This window comes from Thalassophryne amazonica, chromosome 19 (genome assembly GCF_902500255.1).
Source record: "Thalassophryne amazonica chromosome 19, fThaAma1.1, whole genome shotgun sequence".
Lineage (NCBI taxonomy): Eukaryota > Metazoa > Chordata > Actinopteri > Batrachoidiformes > Batrachoididae > Thalassophryne > Thalassophryne amazonica.
This window is the reverse complement of record NC_047121.1, coordinates 36,962,736-36,982,666: the sequence shown is the minus strand read 5'-3', so window position 1 is coordinate 36,982,666 and position 19,931 is coordinate 36,962,736. Positions and strand designations below refer to the sequence as shown.

Genomic DNA, 19,931 nt, shown 5'->3' with positions numbered 1-19,931 from the left:
CCCTGTTAAACTGTGAAGTTTATATGTCCACAGTGCTGATATTAGCAAGTTTCCTGCGTGCATGTTAAGACAGTTTTTGAGCTCACCTCTCTTCTCACAGAATTTGGTTAGCAGCTGTTTTCCCTCATTTAGTTTTCTTTTGTCTCTTCTTTTTTGAAATCCAGACTTTGATTTTTTTTTTTTTTTTTGTTTAGTAAAGACATATCTTATTTCAGCCTAAAAACCTGTACTCATGCTGTCAGATCCCGTTTGGGATATGTGTGTGTGTGTGTGTGTGTGTGTGTGTGTGTGTGTGTGTGTGTGTGTGTGTGTGTGTGTGTGTGTGTGTGTGTGTGTGTGTGTGTGTGTGTGAGTGAGTGAGTGTGTGAAAGCATGCCGCCTTTGCGCCTGGACTAAACCATTGTAAAACTGTGCAGGGGTGGAAGGGCCCTCAGAGATCTTTCAATATTATTGTTAGAGCAGAATTATGTTTCGCAACATTTCTACAGTCATTCTAATTATATTCTTTTAAAACATGAATTGTATGGACATTAATAAAATGCAACATAAAAATGTATTTAATGCCAGTTTTTTGTGGGCCCCCTCCCATGCTCTGGGCCCTGGGTACATAGTACCCTTTACCCCCCTCAGTCCCACGCCCCTGCATGTAATTGTAGTCATTTGCCTTAAAAGTATTTAGACCCAACTCTGATACATATGTGACTGCATACATAAGTATGATTTGTCACAAATGTTGGTACGTATGTTTTCACAATTAGTCATGAAGCATCAAGTATATATTCATACCAATCTTCGCACAATGTGACACCCTCATGTATGCATGATTACTCCCACATCATTGTGTTTGTACATACACATATGTACATATGTACCATTAAGCACAAAGTGCAATATGGGCGCATTTATGATTGGTCACAAAGTGTCCAAACCAGAAGTCATAAAACAAAGCTATGTACGCACAGATAGGCATGTATGAACCATACATACGTGAATAGATCCTAAAACCCGGAAACATTCAGAGACATCTGGGAAACATTTTGGAAGCTTAACCATTAATTATCATGCAGATGAATGCATTTTATGATATGTCTTTCCATATGGACAATATCATTAAACTCTTTGTATATTGTGCCTAAAACTCTCATGAATATATTCTCTGGGTTTATAGATGTTGTTATTGTGTTTGTACCCATCTGAAACGTAGCAGACACGGATTATTTGGAATTTTGTTTTGGCAAGTTATCGGTTAGCTGTAGCTTCTGATAAATTTTTGGGTGGTTTATCGGTTTAGCTTTATAAAAGATAACTTTTCAGTTAGCTGAATATCTGTTATCAAACCTAACTTTTTGGTTAGCTGTGCCCACCACTGCACTAATACCCCTAACAGGGTATTTTGTCATTGATTGTTAATAGTACAGATTGACTAGTAGGCAAAAAATAAATACAGGACACATTTTTGACTGATCTAATAATGAAGTTTTATCTTCATGAGCTACCTGGCACATTATAGAATAAGCTCAGTCAGATTCCAGTTGATTTAACTATCACACTAGAAATGTAATAGGACAGAAAAGTGATGATATATACAGCTTATATAATCATTATAGCAATCTGAACATGACAGAAAGCTGGTTCAAGAAGGATCAAATTTAAACCTGCTTTTTAACTTCAAATTTAATGGCAAAATCTGTGCCTGACTTTATCCTTATCAACAATTAAATGTATATCCAGTTCTTTCATTGTCCATTGTTGGTAGACGTCTATCTTCATCGGTTTGTAAATATTAATGTAAGATAAAGTGAAATACCCAAACCATCTGTTGCCGCGCACCAGCATCCATGCATTTGAAAGAGCACATTTGATTACAGACTGTAGTTCCACTCACATTATCACCTACACATTTGTCTGAAAAAGTTTGTGCAAATCAAAAATCTTTTACGTTAAATTTTGAAGAAAAAAAAATGCTTTCTTAGTATTTTAAAAATGATTCTCAAAACAAAAAGCCTCCATATCATCACCTAAATTGAAGAGAAATTGAAGATCCACAGACATTTTAATATGACTAAATCGCCACTTTTACAGCCAGCTGATTTTATACTGTTAAGTCAGGGGTTGGCAGCAGGCCCACAGAGTTCAGTTGATTAATTAAGAAGTCCTTTTTATTGAATCTAAATTGTTGTAGAGATTTGGCTTCAGTTCAAAATTAACTCACACAATTTCTTTTATCTTGTCTAAATTTTGAATTGAAAACATAAAAACACATTAATTCATCTGGGGAACTCCTACTTTTGCATAAAACTGTAAATTAATATTTTAAATAACTTATTGAGTCTTCCATCATGGTGCTGTTGTCGAAGTACTTCACTAATGATTTCTCATGTACAGTTGTGAGCAGACGTTTGCATACACTCTGTGGACATGAATGCAGTATTGCAGTGAATTTTGTGAACTGTATTCTTTAGGGGCACAGTGATTGCAAAACATACATCTGGAATAGAAATTGTAATTCACTTATGCCACAGCAGCGTGGAACCTATGGAAATGCGGACCATCCGGTTGTGCGTCCATGGTCTTCAACAAGCAATTACACAGCATCAAATTATTGCAGACCCGAGATATACACACTCACAACTCTCTCATGTGTGGTTCAATGACCATGATCTACTTTTTGCAGGTTAATTCAGAGGATTCAAAGGTGTCCATGTGACTGCTTAAACATCTGCCCCTCTACTATACAGGACCAAATTGGTGGGAGCTACTTATCCTTCATAACAAATCTTTTATTTTGGGTTTCTAAAATCAACACATGGTCAAGAAATATACATATAGATTGTTAGATTCTTAATTCTGTGATACTCAAAGTTCCAAAAAGAATCTTCTCACTTGCCAATTGATCCCACTTTACTGTAGCTGGTAGCTTCTTAGTGCCAATATAAAAATGGTTTGTTTGACACGACTCACTGGTTTGATTAAAACATTGTAATGGAAAAGTCCAAGGAGCTCAGTGCACATTTGATAAGTGGGACAGTAGATTTACACAAATCCATTCTTGAGGAGCCATTTCTAAGCAAATTCCAAAATCATTATTTTTATACAATTATACAAAATACAATTTAAGAGAATGTGTAGGCATTTTGCTAAGGTCTAGAAGGAGGCCCAAAGTTTTACCCTTCGCAAGAAGGAAACTGTTTTCGATGGTTTGAACATCCTTGGAACTACCAAGACACAGCAGACCTGTCAGGAACTGGAAGGCAGTGGAAAAGGATTTTTTGCAAGATTTATATCATGATGGAAGATCATGATAGAAGGAGAGAGCATATCTCACCCATATTGGCCTCTCTTCATTGGCTTCCTGTTAATTCTAGAATAGAATTTAAAATTCTTCTTCTTACTTATAAGGTTTTGAATAATCAGGTCCCATCTTATCTTAGGAACCTCGTAGTACCATATCACCCCAATAGAGCGCTTCGCTCTCAGACTGCAGGCTTACTTGTAGTTCCTAGGGTTTGTAAGAGTAGAATGGGAGGCAGAGCCTTCAGCTTTCAGGCTCCTCTCCTGTGGAACCAGCTCCCAATTCAGATCAGGGAGACAGACACCCTCTCTACTTTTAAGATTAGGCTTAAACTTTCCTTTTTTGCTAAAGCTTATAGTTAGGGCTGGATCAGGTGACCCTGAACCATCCCTTAGTTATGCTGCTATAGACGTAGACTGCTGGGGGGTTCCCATGATGCACTGTTTCTTTCTCTTTTTGCTCTGTATGCACCACTCTGCATTTAATCATTAGTGATTGATCTCTGCTCCCCTCCACAGCATGTCTTTTTCCTGGTTCTCTCCCTCAGCCCCAACCAGTCCCAGCAGAAGACTGCCCCTCCCTGAGCCTGGTTCTGCTGGAGGTTTCTTCCTGTTAAAAGGGAGTTTTTCCTTCCCACTGTAGCCAAGTGCTTGCTCACAGGGGGTCGTTTTGACCGTTGGGGTTTTACATAATTATTGTATGGCCTGGCCTTACAATATAAAGCGCCTTGGGGCAACTGTTTGTTGTGATTTGGCGCTATATAAAAAAAAAATTGATTGATTGATTGAATAACAAGCCAATACACGCCTGAGGTCCCAGCCTCTTATGCAGGTAAGGCATGGTGACAAACAAAAAATGCAGATGACTGCATGAAATCCATTTCAATGGGCCCATACTTCATGGCGGGGGACAGTGGAAAAAGGCCAAATAATACAGGAAAGAGTAGTTTTCCAATAAGGCTGTGAGTGAAAATTCCAAGGTCAAATGTATTGGCACAGGGTCACATGAATGATTTGCTAAAGCAAATTTGGACTTTAGAAGAGAAATTTGGTGCAGAGAAAGCAAAATAAACCCAAAAAGTTCTATTTTTTTTAATCCATTTGCATGTTTGTGTTGACCCTGAAGTTCAAGGTCAAATGAAGTGTGCTAAAGGGACTCAGGATACATGATTTTCTATAGGTGTTCAATACAAATGTAAGCTCGACAATTGATATTTAGAGAGAAAAAGTGGTATTTTGGGGTGAGATGGTTAGTGGCTTTGTCAGCTGTTAACATAGATGACATTGGAAATGTGGGTCAAGGTCATATGCGTAACATATTTGTATCCATTTATAATATGGTAATGTCTCAGAAAGGGGCAACAAGGAAATCTAGGGCTGTCAAAATGTGACACAAGCACCGACAGACCGACGCACGCACAGATGAATGGAGTCCATTTCAATGGTCCCCATTATTTCAGGGCGGGGGACAAAAAGTAATATTGTAGAAGATGTTTTAAATGGAGTAATACAGTGCACGTTTAAGAACAATTTACAGAGAAATCATTTTGTTTCTGACTGTGACATGGTTGGAAACAAAACAAAAATGACAAAATAATTCTTAAAACTGCTCTAAAATACCCCTTTAAAACATCTACAATATTACTTTTAATGATAGACAGACATATCATATCATGTCACCAAATGTTTCTGAGTTATAGGATCCACTGTGTTTGTGTTCTGTGCCAATATTGGCCAAAATTGGAAAATTTTGCACTCTGAAACTTCACCTGTTTCTGGAAGGGTGCTGAGTGCTTCTGGAATTAAAGCTATAAATCTGGTGCCAAAGCTGCTAAGCTAAGCAGTTCAGGGTTAAGATAAGGGCTGGGGTTTAGCTTTTCAACTAAAATGCATAAAAGGTTGAAAATGTTAACACTTCTGCTTCCGAACCAGTTTTTTTGCGCAGTTCCGGAAAATCGTGGACAAAAGCAGAATTCCGATATGGGCCGGGTACAATTTGGGAACCCTGTAGAACATACCTGTTTCATTGGGGCTTTAAAGCCAAAGGCACTAAAATAGGTCGATTTTTGAGGTTATAAAAGACACATTACCTCAATGTCTGAGCTTTTTGGCTGCAAACTATTTTAAAAGCACCTGTTGAATAGAAACAGTAAGTTTGTTTCAGCATTTTCTCTTTTCTAAAGTAGTCAGACGACGACTTGAAGCAGTTTTAAGCAACAACAAACAAATGGACGAAAGTAAGATTTTTCCTAATTATCAGTTTTCCTTTAAAAAATATGAGGTCAGAGCTAACGTGTGATTTTATTTCCCGTGCTCTGTGAGTTTAAATTTGAAGCAGGCGGTTGTTTTTATTGCTGGTTTAATTGATTCCACATTAGCTTAGCCTGTGAGCACTCGGAGACATATCACTGCCGCGCCGTTCTCTGCTTGAAAAACTTGGCTTTATTTCAGCTCCGCCGCTCGGAGAATTCACCGTCAGAGCAGGACACACAGGTTTGTCTTAAATCACTGTCTAACAAACCTACAGTGTGTGTCCTAAAGTTACGGATAGTCTGTAACCAGTTTCTCTCTTCAACAGCAAAACCGGCGAAAAGTTAGAAAAATGACCAAAAAGACACGGAGCGCGTTAAAAGAAGCATCACATCAGATTATCGCCGGTGGATCTGCGGGTAAGTGCCCCCATTTAGTTATTTCTGCGAATAATCCAGGTTATGTAATGACTGGAACTAGTAAAACTGTCATCTGGGACCTACAGTGTTACCTGTGAAATGTAACGACACTGTGTTTCTGTAAGAGATTGTCACGTAATATTTTAATAAGGCCACGTGGAGCGAATCGAACATTGAGTAAATCGGCTTCAGCGCAAGGGTTTGAGATAACCAAAGATGATTTAAGAGTAAGATAGTTCAGGTCATCACTTCCGCCTCTTTCGTTTCTTCTTCTTGTTTATGTTTGTTGGTATATGGAAGACTGCTGTCTTTTATCGCCACCTTCGTGACTGGAGGGTAAAACAAAACCAAAAAGCTACACCCACATTTCAAAGTGTTGAGACATGTTGAGAAGCAAGATGCGTTCACGGTACGTTCGATCATCTGCCGCCATAACATTTTTTTTCCCCCCAAGACAATGATATAGAGGGCAGGTCTGTGTGTCTCCTCCTCCTCACCGACAGCTCCCAGGGCCAATTAACATAAGGGGCGTGTTTACACGCCTCCTACTGTTCACTGACAGTTTAGCCTTCAGACAAAGCTGTTTTTATACAACAATCACATTATCCACATTAAAATTTATATATTTTTAAAAATTTTTCTCATAAATTCACTCCTAAAGCCAAGTGACTGTACCAGTCATAATTTCCTTTATTATAAACATTAAATGGGGAAGCAAGGGTTGTGGCCAAGTGGGTACTGTGCTTGGTTGTAGTGCAGAAGGTTCCTGGTTCGAACCCACCCCTGCCACATTTCACCATGTAATGTAGAATTGCGTCAGGAAGGGCATCCGGTGTAAAACTTGTGCCACGTCAACATGAGATCTTGGATCTGCTGTGGCGACCTCAAGTGAAAAAACAAGGGAGCAGCCGAAGGGACTGACTATAAACATTAAATTTCCATACTGGATCAGTTGAGGCTTGGGTTAACAACAACTGCCACCAATGCTATGACTGAACAGGATGCCAGTGGAAATTGGGTTGCTGCTGGGCAAAGAAGAATAGCAGGAGAACGTGTCCAGAGAGATATAGAGAAAGGTGAAAAACTGGAAAGGTGGAAGTGAGAGTCGGGACTTTGAATATTGGTTGTTTGACTGGTAAAGGGAGAGTGTAATATATGGGCTAGAGGGCTACATTGCAAGTGGGTCCCACGGGACCCAACGCAAATCTTACAGGAGTGGGCGGTTAGAACTTCATTGTGAGCGGCTAAAAAAAAATACCCACTGCGCATTTGGAAGCGACAGGATGACTCAGTCAACAAAGAAGAATAGTGTAAAAGTATGCGGTGTACACATGCTACTTTCAACTTAAATAGAACGTCTTTAATAGGAGCAGCAGGGACAGGCCCAGTGTGTTAGCGTAGCAACATTGCATGCCCATATATGGCACACACATATGAAACTCTTTAAACTGAATGAAATAGGAGCATGATTCCTGACCAGTGCGTCAAAAGACATAGGTGACAAGGTGTTTTCAGAAGGTGTTTTTGGTTTCTCCTGTAGGTCCTTCCATCTGGAGTCTGAACAATGCATGACCTTGGTTGTTCATGTCTGCTGATGATGACAGCTGGTTGCCATTCATGTCCTCTGTGAATTCTCACTCTCTCTCCTATGTGTAGCTCTGGAAGACATCTCATTTATCAATCATAGTACCTTTGCTGTATGACTTGTTTTTCTTCCAGCTTTCTTTTAATTGAGATGTTGCTTTCAGGTGTTAGCAGGGTGGTGGTAGCTGGAATTTTGGATTTCAGGCGACAATCCATCAGGAGCTGAGCAGGTGACTGACCCTTGCCCTCTAGTGGAGTGTTGCAATATTCTAGTAGCTCAATGTATGGATCTCCTTTCCCATCTTGTGCTTTCTTGAGTAAGTTTTTTTACTGTTTGGACAGTTCTTTGGGCTTGCCCGTTGGACCGCACATGTCCAACACTCGAGGTAACGTGTGTGTGATTTCCTAGTCCTTCACAGATTTACTGAATTCAGCACAAGTATACTGAGGTCTGTTGTCAGACACCATGATGTCTGGTATGCCATGTCTGACAGACAGACTTCATTGGCTTCATTGTGTCTGTCAGTTTGTTGATCTCTTGAAACTTTGAGTAGTGGTCAACACAGAGAATGTATTCTGACCCATTGAAATGAAACGGGTTTGTTCCAGTCTTGGATCACGGTCTATCAGGTAATGTGTGTGGTATGAGAGGCTCTTTAGGGTTGTTGTTTTTTTGTTGGTATTGCACACAGCACATCGTGACACAATGTTTTCAATTTGTACCGACATGCCTGGCCAGTACAAAATATCCCTTGCTCTCTCTTTGCACGTCACTACTCCGAAGTGTGACTCATGGATCTTCTCCAACATCTCTTGCTGCAGCTGATTTGGTACATGAAGCTTTGCACCCTTGAACAGCAATGAATGTCCAGTAAGATGGAACGTCCTTGTGTGCTTCATTCTTTTCTTTAGGCCATCCACTCATAACCATTCAGCGTAGCAGTTGCATCTCTGGATCAGCAGCTGTTGTATTTTGGAACGTGGTGAGATTCTCATCAGATATTGGCAGCTGAGGAGTGATCCAGTTCACGTCAAGCTCTTCACCGAGCAAATCATCAGTCTGTTCGTTCAAGTATGCACGGCTGAGTGTGTTTGCGATGTGCATTTCTTTGCCTGGTTTGTGAATCACATTAAGACTGTGTCTTTGAAGTTTAAGTTGCATCCTCTGCAATCTTGGTGGGGCTTCGTGCAAGGCCTTCTTGAAAACTTCTTGATCACTCTCAGCCAGGTTTTCTTTGCCATATACACACTGATGGAACTTCTCACATTCATAAACAATGGCGAGCAATTCCTTTTCGATCTGTGCATATTGTCGCTGAGCAACTGAAAGTGCACGTAATCCATATGCTAGAGGTTTTCCATCTTGAAATATTACAGCTCAGATGACTTCAGAGCTGGCATCAGCAGACAGTCACAGGCTTTTGCACATCATAGTACTTTTGTGTCGGTACGTTGATCAGTAATGTTTTCATCTAAACACTTTTGATCTGGCTGTCTTCCCAGTGCAATCCACTGTCACTTTCCAGCAACTTTCTGAGCAGGGCACTTGCCTCAGAAAGGTTGGGAATGAATTTGGACAGATATTGAACCATGCCCATGAATCTCTTGAGAGCTTGTTTGTCTTCAGGTGGGGGTACTGTGCCACAGCTCTCACCTTCTCTGGATTTGGTTTAAGCCCATCTGCTGATAGTACAACCCCAATTCCATTGAAGTTGTGACGTTGTGTAAAATGTAAATAAAAACAGAATGCAATGATTTGCAAATCCTCTTCAACCTATATTCAGTTGAATACACCACAGAGAGAAGATTTTTAATGTTCAAACTTATAAACTTTGTTTTTCTGCAAATATTTGCTCATTTTGAAATGGATGCCTGCAGCACGTTTCAAAAAAGCTGGGACAGTGTTATGTTTACCACTGTGTTACATCATCTTTCAATCTAACAACACTTAATAAGCGTTTGGGAACTGAGGACATGAATTGTCAAAGCTTTGTAGTTGGAATTCTTTCCCATTCTTGCTTGATGTACGACTTCAGTTGTTTAACAGTCCGGGGTCTCCGTTGTTGTATTTTGCACTTCATAATGCGCCACACATTTTCAATGGGCAACGGATCTGGACTGTAGGCAGGCCAGTGTAGTACCTGCACTCTTTTACTATGAAGTCATGCTGTTGTAACACGTGCAGAATGTGGCTTGGCATTGTCTTGCTGAAATAAGCAGGGACGTCCCTGAAAAAGACATTTGGATGGCAGCACGTGTTGCTCCAAAACCTGGATGTACCTTTCAGCATTGATGGTGCCATCACACGTGTAAGTTGCCCATGCCATGGGCACTAACACACCCCATATCATCACAGATGCTGGCTTTTGAACTTTGTGCTGGTAACAATCTGGATGGTCTTTTTCCTTTTTTGTCCAGAGGAAACGGCATCCATGATTTCCAAAAACAATTTGAAATGTGGACTCATCAGACCACAGCACACTGTTCCACTTTACGTCTGTCCATTTCAAATGAGCTCAGGCGCAGAGGAGGCGGCGGCGTTTCTGGATGTTGTTGATGTATGGCTTTTGCTTTGCATGGTAGAGTTTTAACTTGCACTTGTAACTAGCGACGAACTGTGTTAACTGACAATGGTTTTCTGAAGTGTCCCTGAGCCCACGCGGTAAGATCCTTTACACAGTGATGTCAGTTTTTAATGCAGTGCCACCTGAGGGATCGAAGGTCACGGGCATTCAGTGTTGGTTTTCAGCCTTGCCGCTTACATGTAGAACGTTCTTCAGATTCTCTGAACTTCTGATTATATTATAGACTGTAGATGATGGAATCCCTTAATTCCTTGCAATTGAATATTGGGAAACATTGTTCTTAAACTGTTGGACTACTTTTTTTCACGCAGTTCACAAAGTGGTGATCTTCACCCCATTTTTGCTTGTGAATGGCTGAGACTTTTGGGGATGCTCCTTTTATACCCAATCATGACACTCACAATTAGTGTCCTCAGTTCCCAAGTGCTTATTGAGTGTTGTTAGGAGGAAAGGTGATGTAACGCAGTGGAAACATATGACTGTCCCAGCTTTTTTTGAAACATGTTGCAGGCATCCATTTCAAAATGAGCAAATATTTGCACAAAAACTGTAAAGTTTATCAGTTTGATCATTAAATATCTTGTCTTTGTGGTGTATTCAATTGAATATTGAAGAGGATTTGCAAATCATTGTATTCTGTTTTTATTTACATTTCACACAACTTCCCAAATTCGTTGGAATTGGGGTTGTACAATCTTGTCTTTCAGTGCAACAGCACCACATTCAGATTTCTGGATCAGTCTGAATGTGGTGATGCCTTGGCAAACAACCAGCACCAGTAAACAAATTATCAAAGTCTTTTAGTGGATCATTTTGTGCTTTGATTTCATGAATCCTTTTCACCATGCTTAATTTCTCACGTTTCACATCCAAGTATTGCTGGTGCATCAGCGTCAAGGATTTGGAAATCAGTCTTATGGCTTTTGCCTTTGTATTCGCAGATAAGTGTTGCATTGCCAACCGGTGACATCTGGTCGGCCGAATAAGTCAGCAGCTTGCAGTATGAAACTTTCAGCCTTGAGCTAGTTTCAAGTCATCTGTAGTTTTTTTTTTTTTTTTTTTTTTTTTTTTTTTTTTTTTTTCCTGCAAGAACATTACATTCTGCACCTGTGTCTACCTTAAAGCTCACATATTTTCCATTTCTTGTCAGCTTTTCAGGCCAGTTAGCTTTCTTGCATTGACTTTCAGCTGTGACTTGTTTTGATTTTTCAGATTTCTTTAGTCTGCAGTTTCCAGTTCAATAGTTCCTATAAAGAAATCTTCCTCTGTTTCAGCCACATGTAGTTTCCTCATTCTGCTAGTTTGATTTTTGTTTAGCTGGGATTTTTTCATGAAGTTGTTTTTCTTATTACACACGTTATATCTCTGACCATAAGGTGTTCTATAGGTGTTCTGTAGAGAGCGTCCTCACCAACAACATCTTGGTGTGGTACAGGAGCTGCTCTCAGGCTGACAAGGAAGGCTCTGGAGAGAGTCAGGAAGTCAGCACAGAACATCATAGGAGCGCAGCTGTCCTCTCTGTCAGACATCTACAGTGAGGAAAATAACTATTTGAACACCCTGCAATTTTGCAAGTTCTTCCACTTAGAAATCATGGAGGGGTCTGAAATTTTCATCTTAAGTGCATGTCCACTGTGAGAGACATAATCTAAAAAAAAAAAATCCAGGAATCACAATGTATGATTTTTTTCATAATTTATTTGTATGTTACTGCTGCAAATAAGTATTTGAACACCTGTGAAAATCAATGTTAATATTTGGTACAGTTAATATTTGGTACTAAAACAACAGCTTCGTTGGGCAGGCCACGTAGCCAGGATGGATGATACACGCATGCCGAAATTAATTCTCTTTGGCGAGCTCAAGGAAGGGAGACGAAACCAAGGGGCCCCCAAAAAGCGCTTTAAGGACCAGCTGAAGAAACAGCTCTCCCTTGCAGGCATTCAGCATCAGTCATGGCAGCATGTAGCTACAGATAAACTCAGCTGGCGTTCCAGCATCAAATCCGCCAGCCTGAAGTTTGAGGCAGAAAGAAGTGAGGCCTCACACCAGAAGCGTCAAAGACAGAAAGAGCGGGCAGCAGCACAAGCCCAGCCTACTCAAGTGTTCATTTGCCCCAAGTGTAACAGGTCTTGTATATCCCGCATCGGACTTTTCAGCCACCAGAGGGCTTGTAGAAAATAAACTAAAAAAAAAAAAGGCCTTCCCACTATCCTCGCAAGCGAGGAAACTGCCAACAATTTGGTACAGTAGCCTTTGTTTGCAATTACAGAGGTCAAATGTTTCCTGTAGTTTTTCACCAGGTTTTCACACACTGCAGCAGGGATTTTGGTCCACTCATCAATCAATCAATCAATTTTTTTTTATATAGCGCCAAATCACAACAAACAGTTGCCCCAAGGCGCTTTATATTGTAGGGCAAGGCCATACAATAATGATGTAAAACCCCAACGGTCAAAACGACCCCCTGTGAGCAAGCACTTGGCTACAGTGGGAAGGAAAAACTCCCTTTTAACAGGAAGAAACCTCCAGCAGAACCAGGCTCAGGGAGGGGCAGTCTTCTGCTGGGACTGGTTGGGGCTGAGGGAGAGAACCAGGAAAAAGATATGCTGTGGAGGGGAGCAGAGATCGATCACTAATGATTAAATGCAGAGTGGTGCATACAGAGCAAAAAGAGAAAGAAACAGTGCATCATGGGAACCCCCCAGCAGTCTACGTCTATAGCAGCATAACTAAGGGATGGTTCAGGGTCACCTGATCCAGCCCTAACTATAAGCTAACTCATCCATACAGATCTTCTCCAAATCTTTCAGGTTTGGAGTTTTAGCTGCCTCCAAAGATTTTCTATTGAGTTCAGGTCTGGAGACTGACCAGGCCACTCCAGGACCTTGAAATGCTTCTTACAGAGCCCCTCCTTAGTTGCCCTGGCTGTGCGTTTGGGGTCATTGTTATGCTGGAAGACCCAGCCATGACCCATCTTCAATGCTCTTACTGAGGGAAGGAGGTTGTTTGCCAAAATCTCGCAATACATGACCCCATCCATCCTCCCTTCAATACGGTGCAGTCGTCCTGTCCCCTTTGCAGAAGAGCACCCCCAGTGTATGATGTTTCCACCCCCATGCTTCACAGTTGGGATGGTTTTCTTGGGGTTGTTCTCATCCTCTAAACATGGTAAGTGGAGTTGATTCCAAAAAAGCTCTATTCTGGTCTCATCTGACCACATGACCTTCTCCCATGCCTCCTCTGGATCATCCAGATGGTCACTAGTGAACTTCAAACAGGCCTGGACATGTGCTGGCTTGAGCAGGGGGACCTTGCTGCCCGGCAGGATTTTAAACCATGACAGCATCATGTGTTACAAATGTAATCTTTGTGACTGTGGTCCCAGCTCTCTTCAGGTCATTGACCAGGTTCTCCTGTGTAGTTCTGAACTTTCTCAGAATCATTCTTACCCCACAAAGTGAGATCTTGCATGGAATCCCAGACCGAGGGAGATTGACAGTCATCTTGTGTTTTTTCCACTTTCTAATAAATAATCATAACAGTTGTTGTCTTCTACCAAGCTGCTTGCCTGTTGTCCTGTAGTCCATCCCAGCCTTGTGCAGGTCTACAGTTTTGTCCCTGGTGTCCTTAGACAGCTTTTTGGTCTTGGCTATGGTGGACAGGTTGGAGTGTGATTGATTGAGTGTGTGAACAGGTGTCTTTTATACAAGTAACAAGTTCAAACAGGTGCAATTAATACAGCTAAAGAGTGCAGAATAAGAGGGCTTCTTAAAGAAAAATTAACAGGTCTGTGTGAGCCAGAATTCTTGCTGGTTGGTAGGGGGTCAAATACTTATTTGCAGCAGTAACATACAAATAAATTATTAAAAAAATCATACATTGTGATTTCTGGATATATATATATATTTTTACATTATGTCTCTCACAGTGGACATGCACCTAAGATGAAAATTTCAGACCCCTCCATGAGTTCTAAGTGGGAGAACTTGCAAAATCGAGGGGGTTCAAATACTTATTTTCCTCACTGTATAACACCAGATGTCTGCGTAGGGCCAGAAGCATCAGCTTCGATGGTTCACACCTCGGGCACAGCCTGTTCTCACTGCTGCCCTCAGGAAAGAGGTACTGGTACATCAAGGCCCGCACATCCAGACTCAACAACATGTTCTACCCAAGTGCAATACGAGTATTGAATGCACATTAGCCTACAGTCTGCACATTTCAATGCATTTATTTTTAATAAAGGTGAATGCAATGAATAGCACAGACTTATATTTATATACACCTGCTGGCTCCCTTGTAAATACATGTATATATTCTTATTTGTCTTTTTATATTTATATTTTTTTATATTTACTTTTACACCTTTGCACTACGGGAGTTGTCTTTTAATTTCGTTGTACCTTGTGTATAATGACAATAAAAAGCATTCTATTCTATAAGCTGGACATTGCTTTGGTCCATTTTCTTAACCACATCTGGGACATGTTGAATGTGCTTTTGGGTCATTTTCATTCTGGTTCTGTGTTCAGTTGGACTCATCTTTGCCTTAGTTCTGTCTGCTTTTTTCCCATATTCTTTATACTTCTTATCTTGTTCACCTCAGTTTCTTCATTGAGCACTTTTACGTGATTTAACAGTCTTGCATGTACCTGCTCCTCATAAACACCACAGACAATCTTGTCCCTCCTTAGCAAATTATGGAGAACGCCAAATTTTCTTTGTTCTTGAGATCGGTCACATACTCTTTTGTGGCCTGAGCTCTCGTGAAAAACAGATGACTGATATACAGAAGGTTCTGTCTTGGCTCACAATGGTCTTTCAATTTCTCTTTTAGGTCAGCCAACTTATTAACCTCTTCTTGAGTAAACTCAAAAGCATTGTATACTTTTGTTGTCTCTTCTCCCGCATTATGCAGAAACATGTCGTATTAAACCTCCTCTGATTTTTAGGCAGACTCGCTGATAATCATAAACAAGTTGAATTTCTCCTCTCATATCGTGCAGTTTTCTTTGAAACTTAATGCAGATAGTGGTTGCAGTTGTCATATTTCTTGTTGTATTTTATCTTCTGACACCATGTAATGTATGGACTACATGAACAACATGTAGCTTGATCAGTCCGGAAGCTTTTTCTTGTATCATGGTTTGGATGGGAAGAGATGGTGTTGGGGTTACTTTAAAAGAAGAGTATATTAAGAGTGTGTGAGAGGTTAAGCTAGTGTCTGACAGGGTGATGAGTGGGAAGTTGGAAATTGAAGGGTTAATCATGAATATCATCAGTGCATACGCCTCACTGGTAAGTTGTGAGATGAAGGAGAAAGAAGATTTATGAAGTGAGTTAGATGAGGTGATGGAGAGTATGCCCAAGCATGAAAGAGTGGTGATTGGAGCAGACTTTTGTGGGATTTTTGGTGAAGGGAACAGCATACGTCAGAATTCATTAATACTCTACACCCAACAGTTGGTGGCAGTAATGCACAATGTTGTTTTGCAAACTGCCAATAAGCTCAAAAGAAAAAGGATTATTTTTGTTTTTCTGGCCCCCGTCAGATTTAGTCTGTGGTCTGTCTTCACGGTGTTTGAAAAAATTGTTTAGAAACGTCTCACGTTTTCACGTCTTGATTCGAGACTGAAGGATAATGTAACACGCCACCGTTGATCGACACAGCAGCGAATGAGTGACGCCATTTCAGATTTTAATACAATGCAATGCTAAAATAGCCTCTGCCATATGAGCATGGTCTTCTTTATAATTTGCAGTTATTTAATTGGTATCCCAGTACAAAATGTGTGTGTGTGTATGTACACTCAACAAAAATACACTCAACAAAAATATAAACGCAACACTTTTGGTTTTGCTCCCATTTTGTATGAGATGAACTCAAAGATCTAAAATTAGACTGCCCACAATAAAAGGCCACTCTGAAAGGTGCAGTTTTATCACACAGCACAATGCCACAGATGTCACAAGATTTGAGGGAGCATGCAATTGGCATGCTGACAGCAGGAATGTCAACCAGAGCTGTTGCTCGTGTATTGAATGTTCATTTCTCTACCATAAGCAGTCTCCAAAGGCGCTTCAGAGAATTTGGCAGTACATCCAACCAGCCTCACAACCCCAGACCATGTGTAACCACACCAGCCCAGGACCTCCACATCCAGCATGTTCACCTCCAAGATCGTCTGAGACCAGCCACTCGGACAGCTGCTAAAACAATCGGTTTGCATAACCAAAGAATTTCTGCACAAACTGTCAGAAACCGTCTCAGGGAAGCTCATCTGCATGCTCGTCGTCCTCATCGGGGTCTCGACCTGACTCCAGTTCATCGTCGTAACCAACTTGAGTGGGCAAATGCTCACATTCGCTGGTGTTTGGCATGTTGGAGAGGTGTTCTCTTCACGGATTAATCCCGGTTCACACTGTTCAGGGCAGATGGCAGACAGCATGTGTGGCGTCGTGTGGGTGAGCGGTTTTCTAATGTCAATGTTGTGGATTGAGTGGCCCATGGTGGCGGTGGGGTTATGGTATGGGCAGGCGTCTGTTATGGACGAAGAACACAGATGCATTTTATTGATGGCATTTTGAATGCACAGAGATACCGTGACGAGATCCTGAGGCCCATTGTTGTGCCATACATCCATGAACATCACCTCATGTTGCAGCAGGATAATGCACGGCCCCATGTTGCAAGGATCTGTACACAATTCTTGGAAGCTGAAAATGTCCCAGTTCTTGCATGGCCGGCATACTCACCGGACATGTCACCCATTGAGCATGTTTGGGATGCTCTGGACCGGCGTATACGACAACATGTACCAGTTCCTGCCAATATCCATCAACTTTGCACAGCCATTGAAGAGGAGTGGACCAACATTCCACAGGCCACAATTCACAACCTGATCAACTCTATGCGAAGGAGATGTGTTGCACTGCATGAGGCAAATGGTGGTCACACCAGATACTGACTGGTATCCCCCCCCAATAAAACAAAACTGCACCTTTCAGAGTGGCCTTTTATTGTGGACAGTCTAAGGCACACCTGTGCACTAATGGTGTCTAATCAGCATCTTGATATGGCACACCTGTGAGGTGGGATGGATTATCTCAGCAAAGGAGAAGTGCTCACTATCACAGATTTAGACTGGTTTGTGAACAATATTTGAGGGAAATGGTGATATTGTGTATGTGGAAAAAGTTTTAGATCTTTGAGTTAATCTCATACAAAATGGGAGCAAAACCAAAAGTGTTGCGTTTATATTTTTGTTGAGTGTATGTATATATACAGGGCTTAATTTGAGGGGGAGCAAGCCGGAGCGTGCTCCGGAACCTTTGACGCGCGCTCTGGAACCTCTGACGTTGGCTCCGCCAGCTATTTATACTGGATCCGTGATCCGCCACCTCTCTTGACTAACAAAATATTTTAAAAAATCACCACGACTGCTCTCACTCCCAATCACACCGCCGCCCTCCTGGCTGCTGTGCGGAATTGCGCCAAATCTGGCAACACGTCCAGAGGCTACGCTCGCTGTTTTGATCCAGATGTTGACCGTAGCCGCAGAGATCCGTGGCCACATCCGTACCTCCGGAGGCAGTGAGTGAAGGGAGAGCCGCGCATTGTGTTCTGCGTGTGTCTGTTTATAATCTTCTCGCACAGAAGAAAAAAGCGAGTGTTTACACAAGACAGAAAAGTGAGAAAATGTTAATGCCTGTTTGAGAAAAGTGTGTAGTGAGGGGTTTTACAGCCTTAAAACATCTATAATAAGTGTAAAAAAAATAGCGCTACTTCGCGGATTTCCGCCACGTTCACACCGGGCGCGATCAGACGCTACAAATTCGCGGGGGTCGCATGGCAACGGACGCGCCTCCTTTGCCCGGTGTGTCGCTCTTCTTCTTGGGTGGACTTTCTCTGCGAAAATTCGCCCCGGTGCGTCATTAAGTAGGAGGAGCTTCCATTCCGCTCGGCATCAAGTCATCATGACGGACCTTGATCACACGGAGCGAGTTGTTGTGAAAAGCTCCCAATACAGAGAGTATCATTATTTGCTGCAGGAGCTGCGTCTGGATGACGGCTGCTTTCAGCGGTCCTTCCGCCTCTGTGGGACCCAGTTTGAGGACCAACTGTCCCGTTCACGTGTGCACATGTTAAAAAAACAAACAAAAAACTCCGCTGCTTGCTGCAGCTCGCTCCTCCCCCAAAAAACTCTGTCATAATTGTGTTTAGAAACCAGTCACCATTTGTTTTATTATACATCTGTGTAGTAAAGAACAAAGAGCGAAACTCTGCGGCTTGCTGTGAGGCTGCTCCTCGCTCTTTCCCAAAAAAAACTCTGTCATAATTGTCTTTAGAAACCAGTCACCATTTGCTTTATTATACATCTGTGTAGTTAATAAGTAAAATAATCTCCATGGATGATTCCCTTGCGCGCACGTAAAAAAAATAAATAAAAAGAAACTCCGCTTTCGCTGCTGTGGGGCTGTTGCTCGCTCCAAAAACTCTCTCATGATTGTGAAATAAAGGACAAAAGAGACATAAGTCCTGCTCACAGGCTGCTACCAGATACAGGACATGTTCACATCCTCAGTCAAACTCTAGACATCTCCACGTCACTACATATTCAGTCCCTGATTGGTCATCGCGACGAGACGAAAAAGTTCAGATTTTTCAACTTGGGGAGGAGGGCAACACGATGTGACGTGACGCAATATCGTGCCACAAACACGCAAAACGCTCAAAATCGCTTCACTCGCGTCGCGCTGCGCGGTTTGGCGCCAAAACGCATCCTTACATAGGGACATGGGGACATTACATGGCAACCTGTGGCTGCAGTCACTCGTGTCGCGCCCGGTGTGAACGCGGAGAACGTAACTCCCGTGATAAACGAGGGACCACTGTACACAGAAATGTGTACCCTATCCGGATTTGGTGTGACTAGTGTTATTAGGCCTACAATACATGCCCAGTTTATTTTTGGTGTGGCGCCCCCCCCCCCCCCCCCTTCTTTTTTTTTTCTGCACCGGAGCCACCCATCCTCTGGGCTCTGGGACCTCCCACTTTACAAATTAAGCACTGTATATATAGACATACATATATAATATATATATATATATATATATATATATATATATATATATATATATGTATATGTATATATGTATATGTATACTAGCTGAGTTACCCGTTCTCTGCACTGGTAATAGAGAAGAATTTTAGTCATGTCATTGTATATTTCATATCACTTTAGTTAAGGTGTAGTAAGTTGCATTCTAATCCAATTACATTTTTTCCGCAAATCTGATTGGTTAATCGTGTGAGATTTCAGACTGTGTAATATCGGGGTAACCGTGGCAAAATATTCAACTGTTTCACATTTGGATGTCCGTCAGTAATGGCGCTGTCAACTGAGAACAAGATGAAGTCGCGTACTGACAACAATTCCGAAATGGATGAATTTAAGCAACCATATGGAAGTATTGATGTGGATACTGACACAGAATTACCGTTTCACATTTGATGGATGTTCACATTTCATGGATTACCCCGCGCCCTAACTGCTGTTGGAGCGACACTGGCTCATGGTAAGCGTCCACGACCGAATTACGTACAGAAAAATAAACCGTGCAAACGACGGAATTGGATTAGAATGGGAATGATCCTGTTGTGCCTGATGATTTGTGAACGTTCATGCTGGATTATGGTCACAAATATCCGTTTTAAAACTCCTTTTTAAAGCTCAATTTGCGACCGTATAACCAGCATGAACATCCCCAAACCATCAGACACAACATGATTATTCCC

The 19,931-nt window shown here is 41.6% G+C and overlaps 1 protein-coding gene across 3 annotated transcripts in view; it reads left to right on the top strand.

Moving 5' to 3' along the window:
• The first annotated feature begins 5,626 nt into the window (after window positions 1-5,626).
• Window positions 5,627-19,931, top strand: part of slc25a21 (solute carrier family 25 member 21) — a 223,410-nt gene continuing 209,105 nt past the window's right edge. The window contains exons 1-2 of one of the 3 annotated variants that reach the window (XM_034159457.1): window positions 5,627-5,784; window positions 5,870-5,960. In XM_034159457.1, coding sequence (XP_034015348.1) covers window positions 5,894-5,960 — 67 coding nt within the window. In that variant the 5' untranslated portion in view covers window positions 5,627-5,784; window positions 5,870-5,893. Of the gene's footprint in view, window positions 5,785-5,847; window positions 5,961-19,931 lie in introns of those variants that run through there. The other 2 variants (XM_034159453.1, XM_034159454.1) reach the window with 2 other exon arrangements.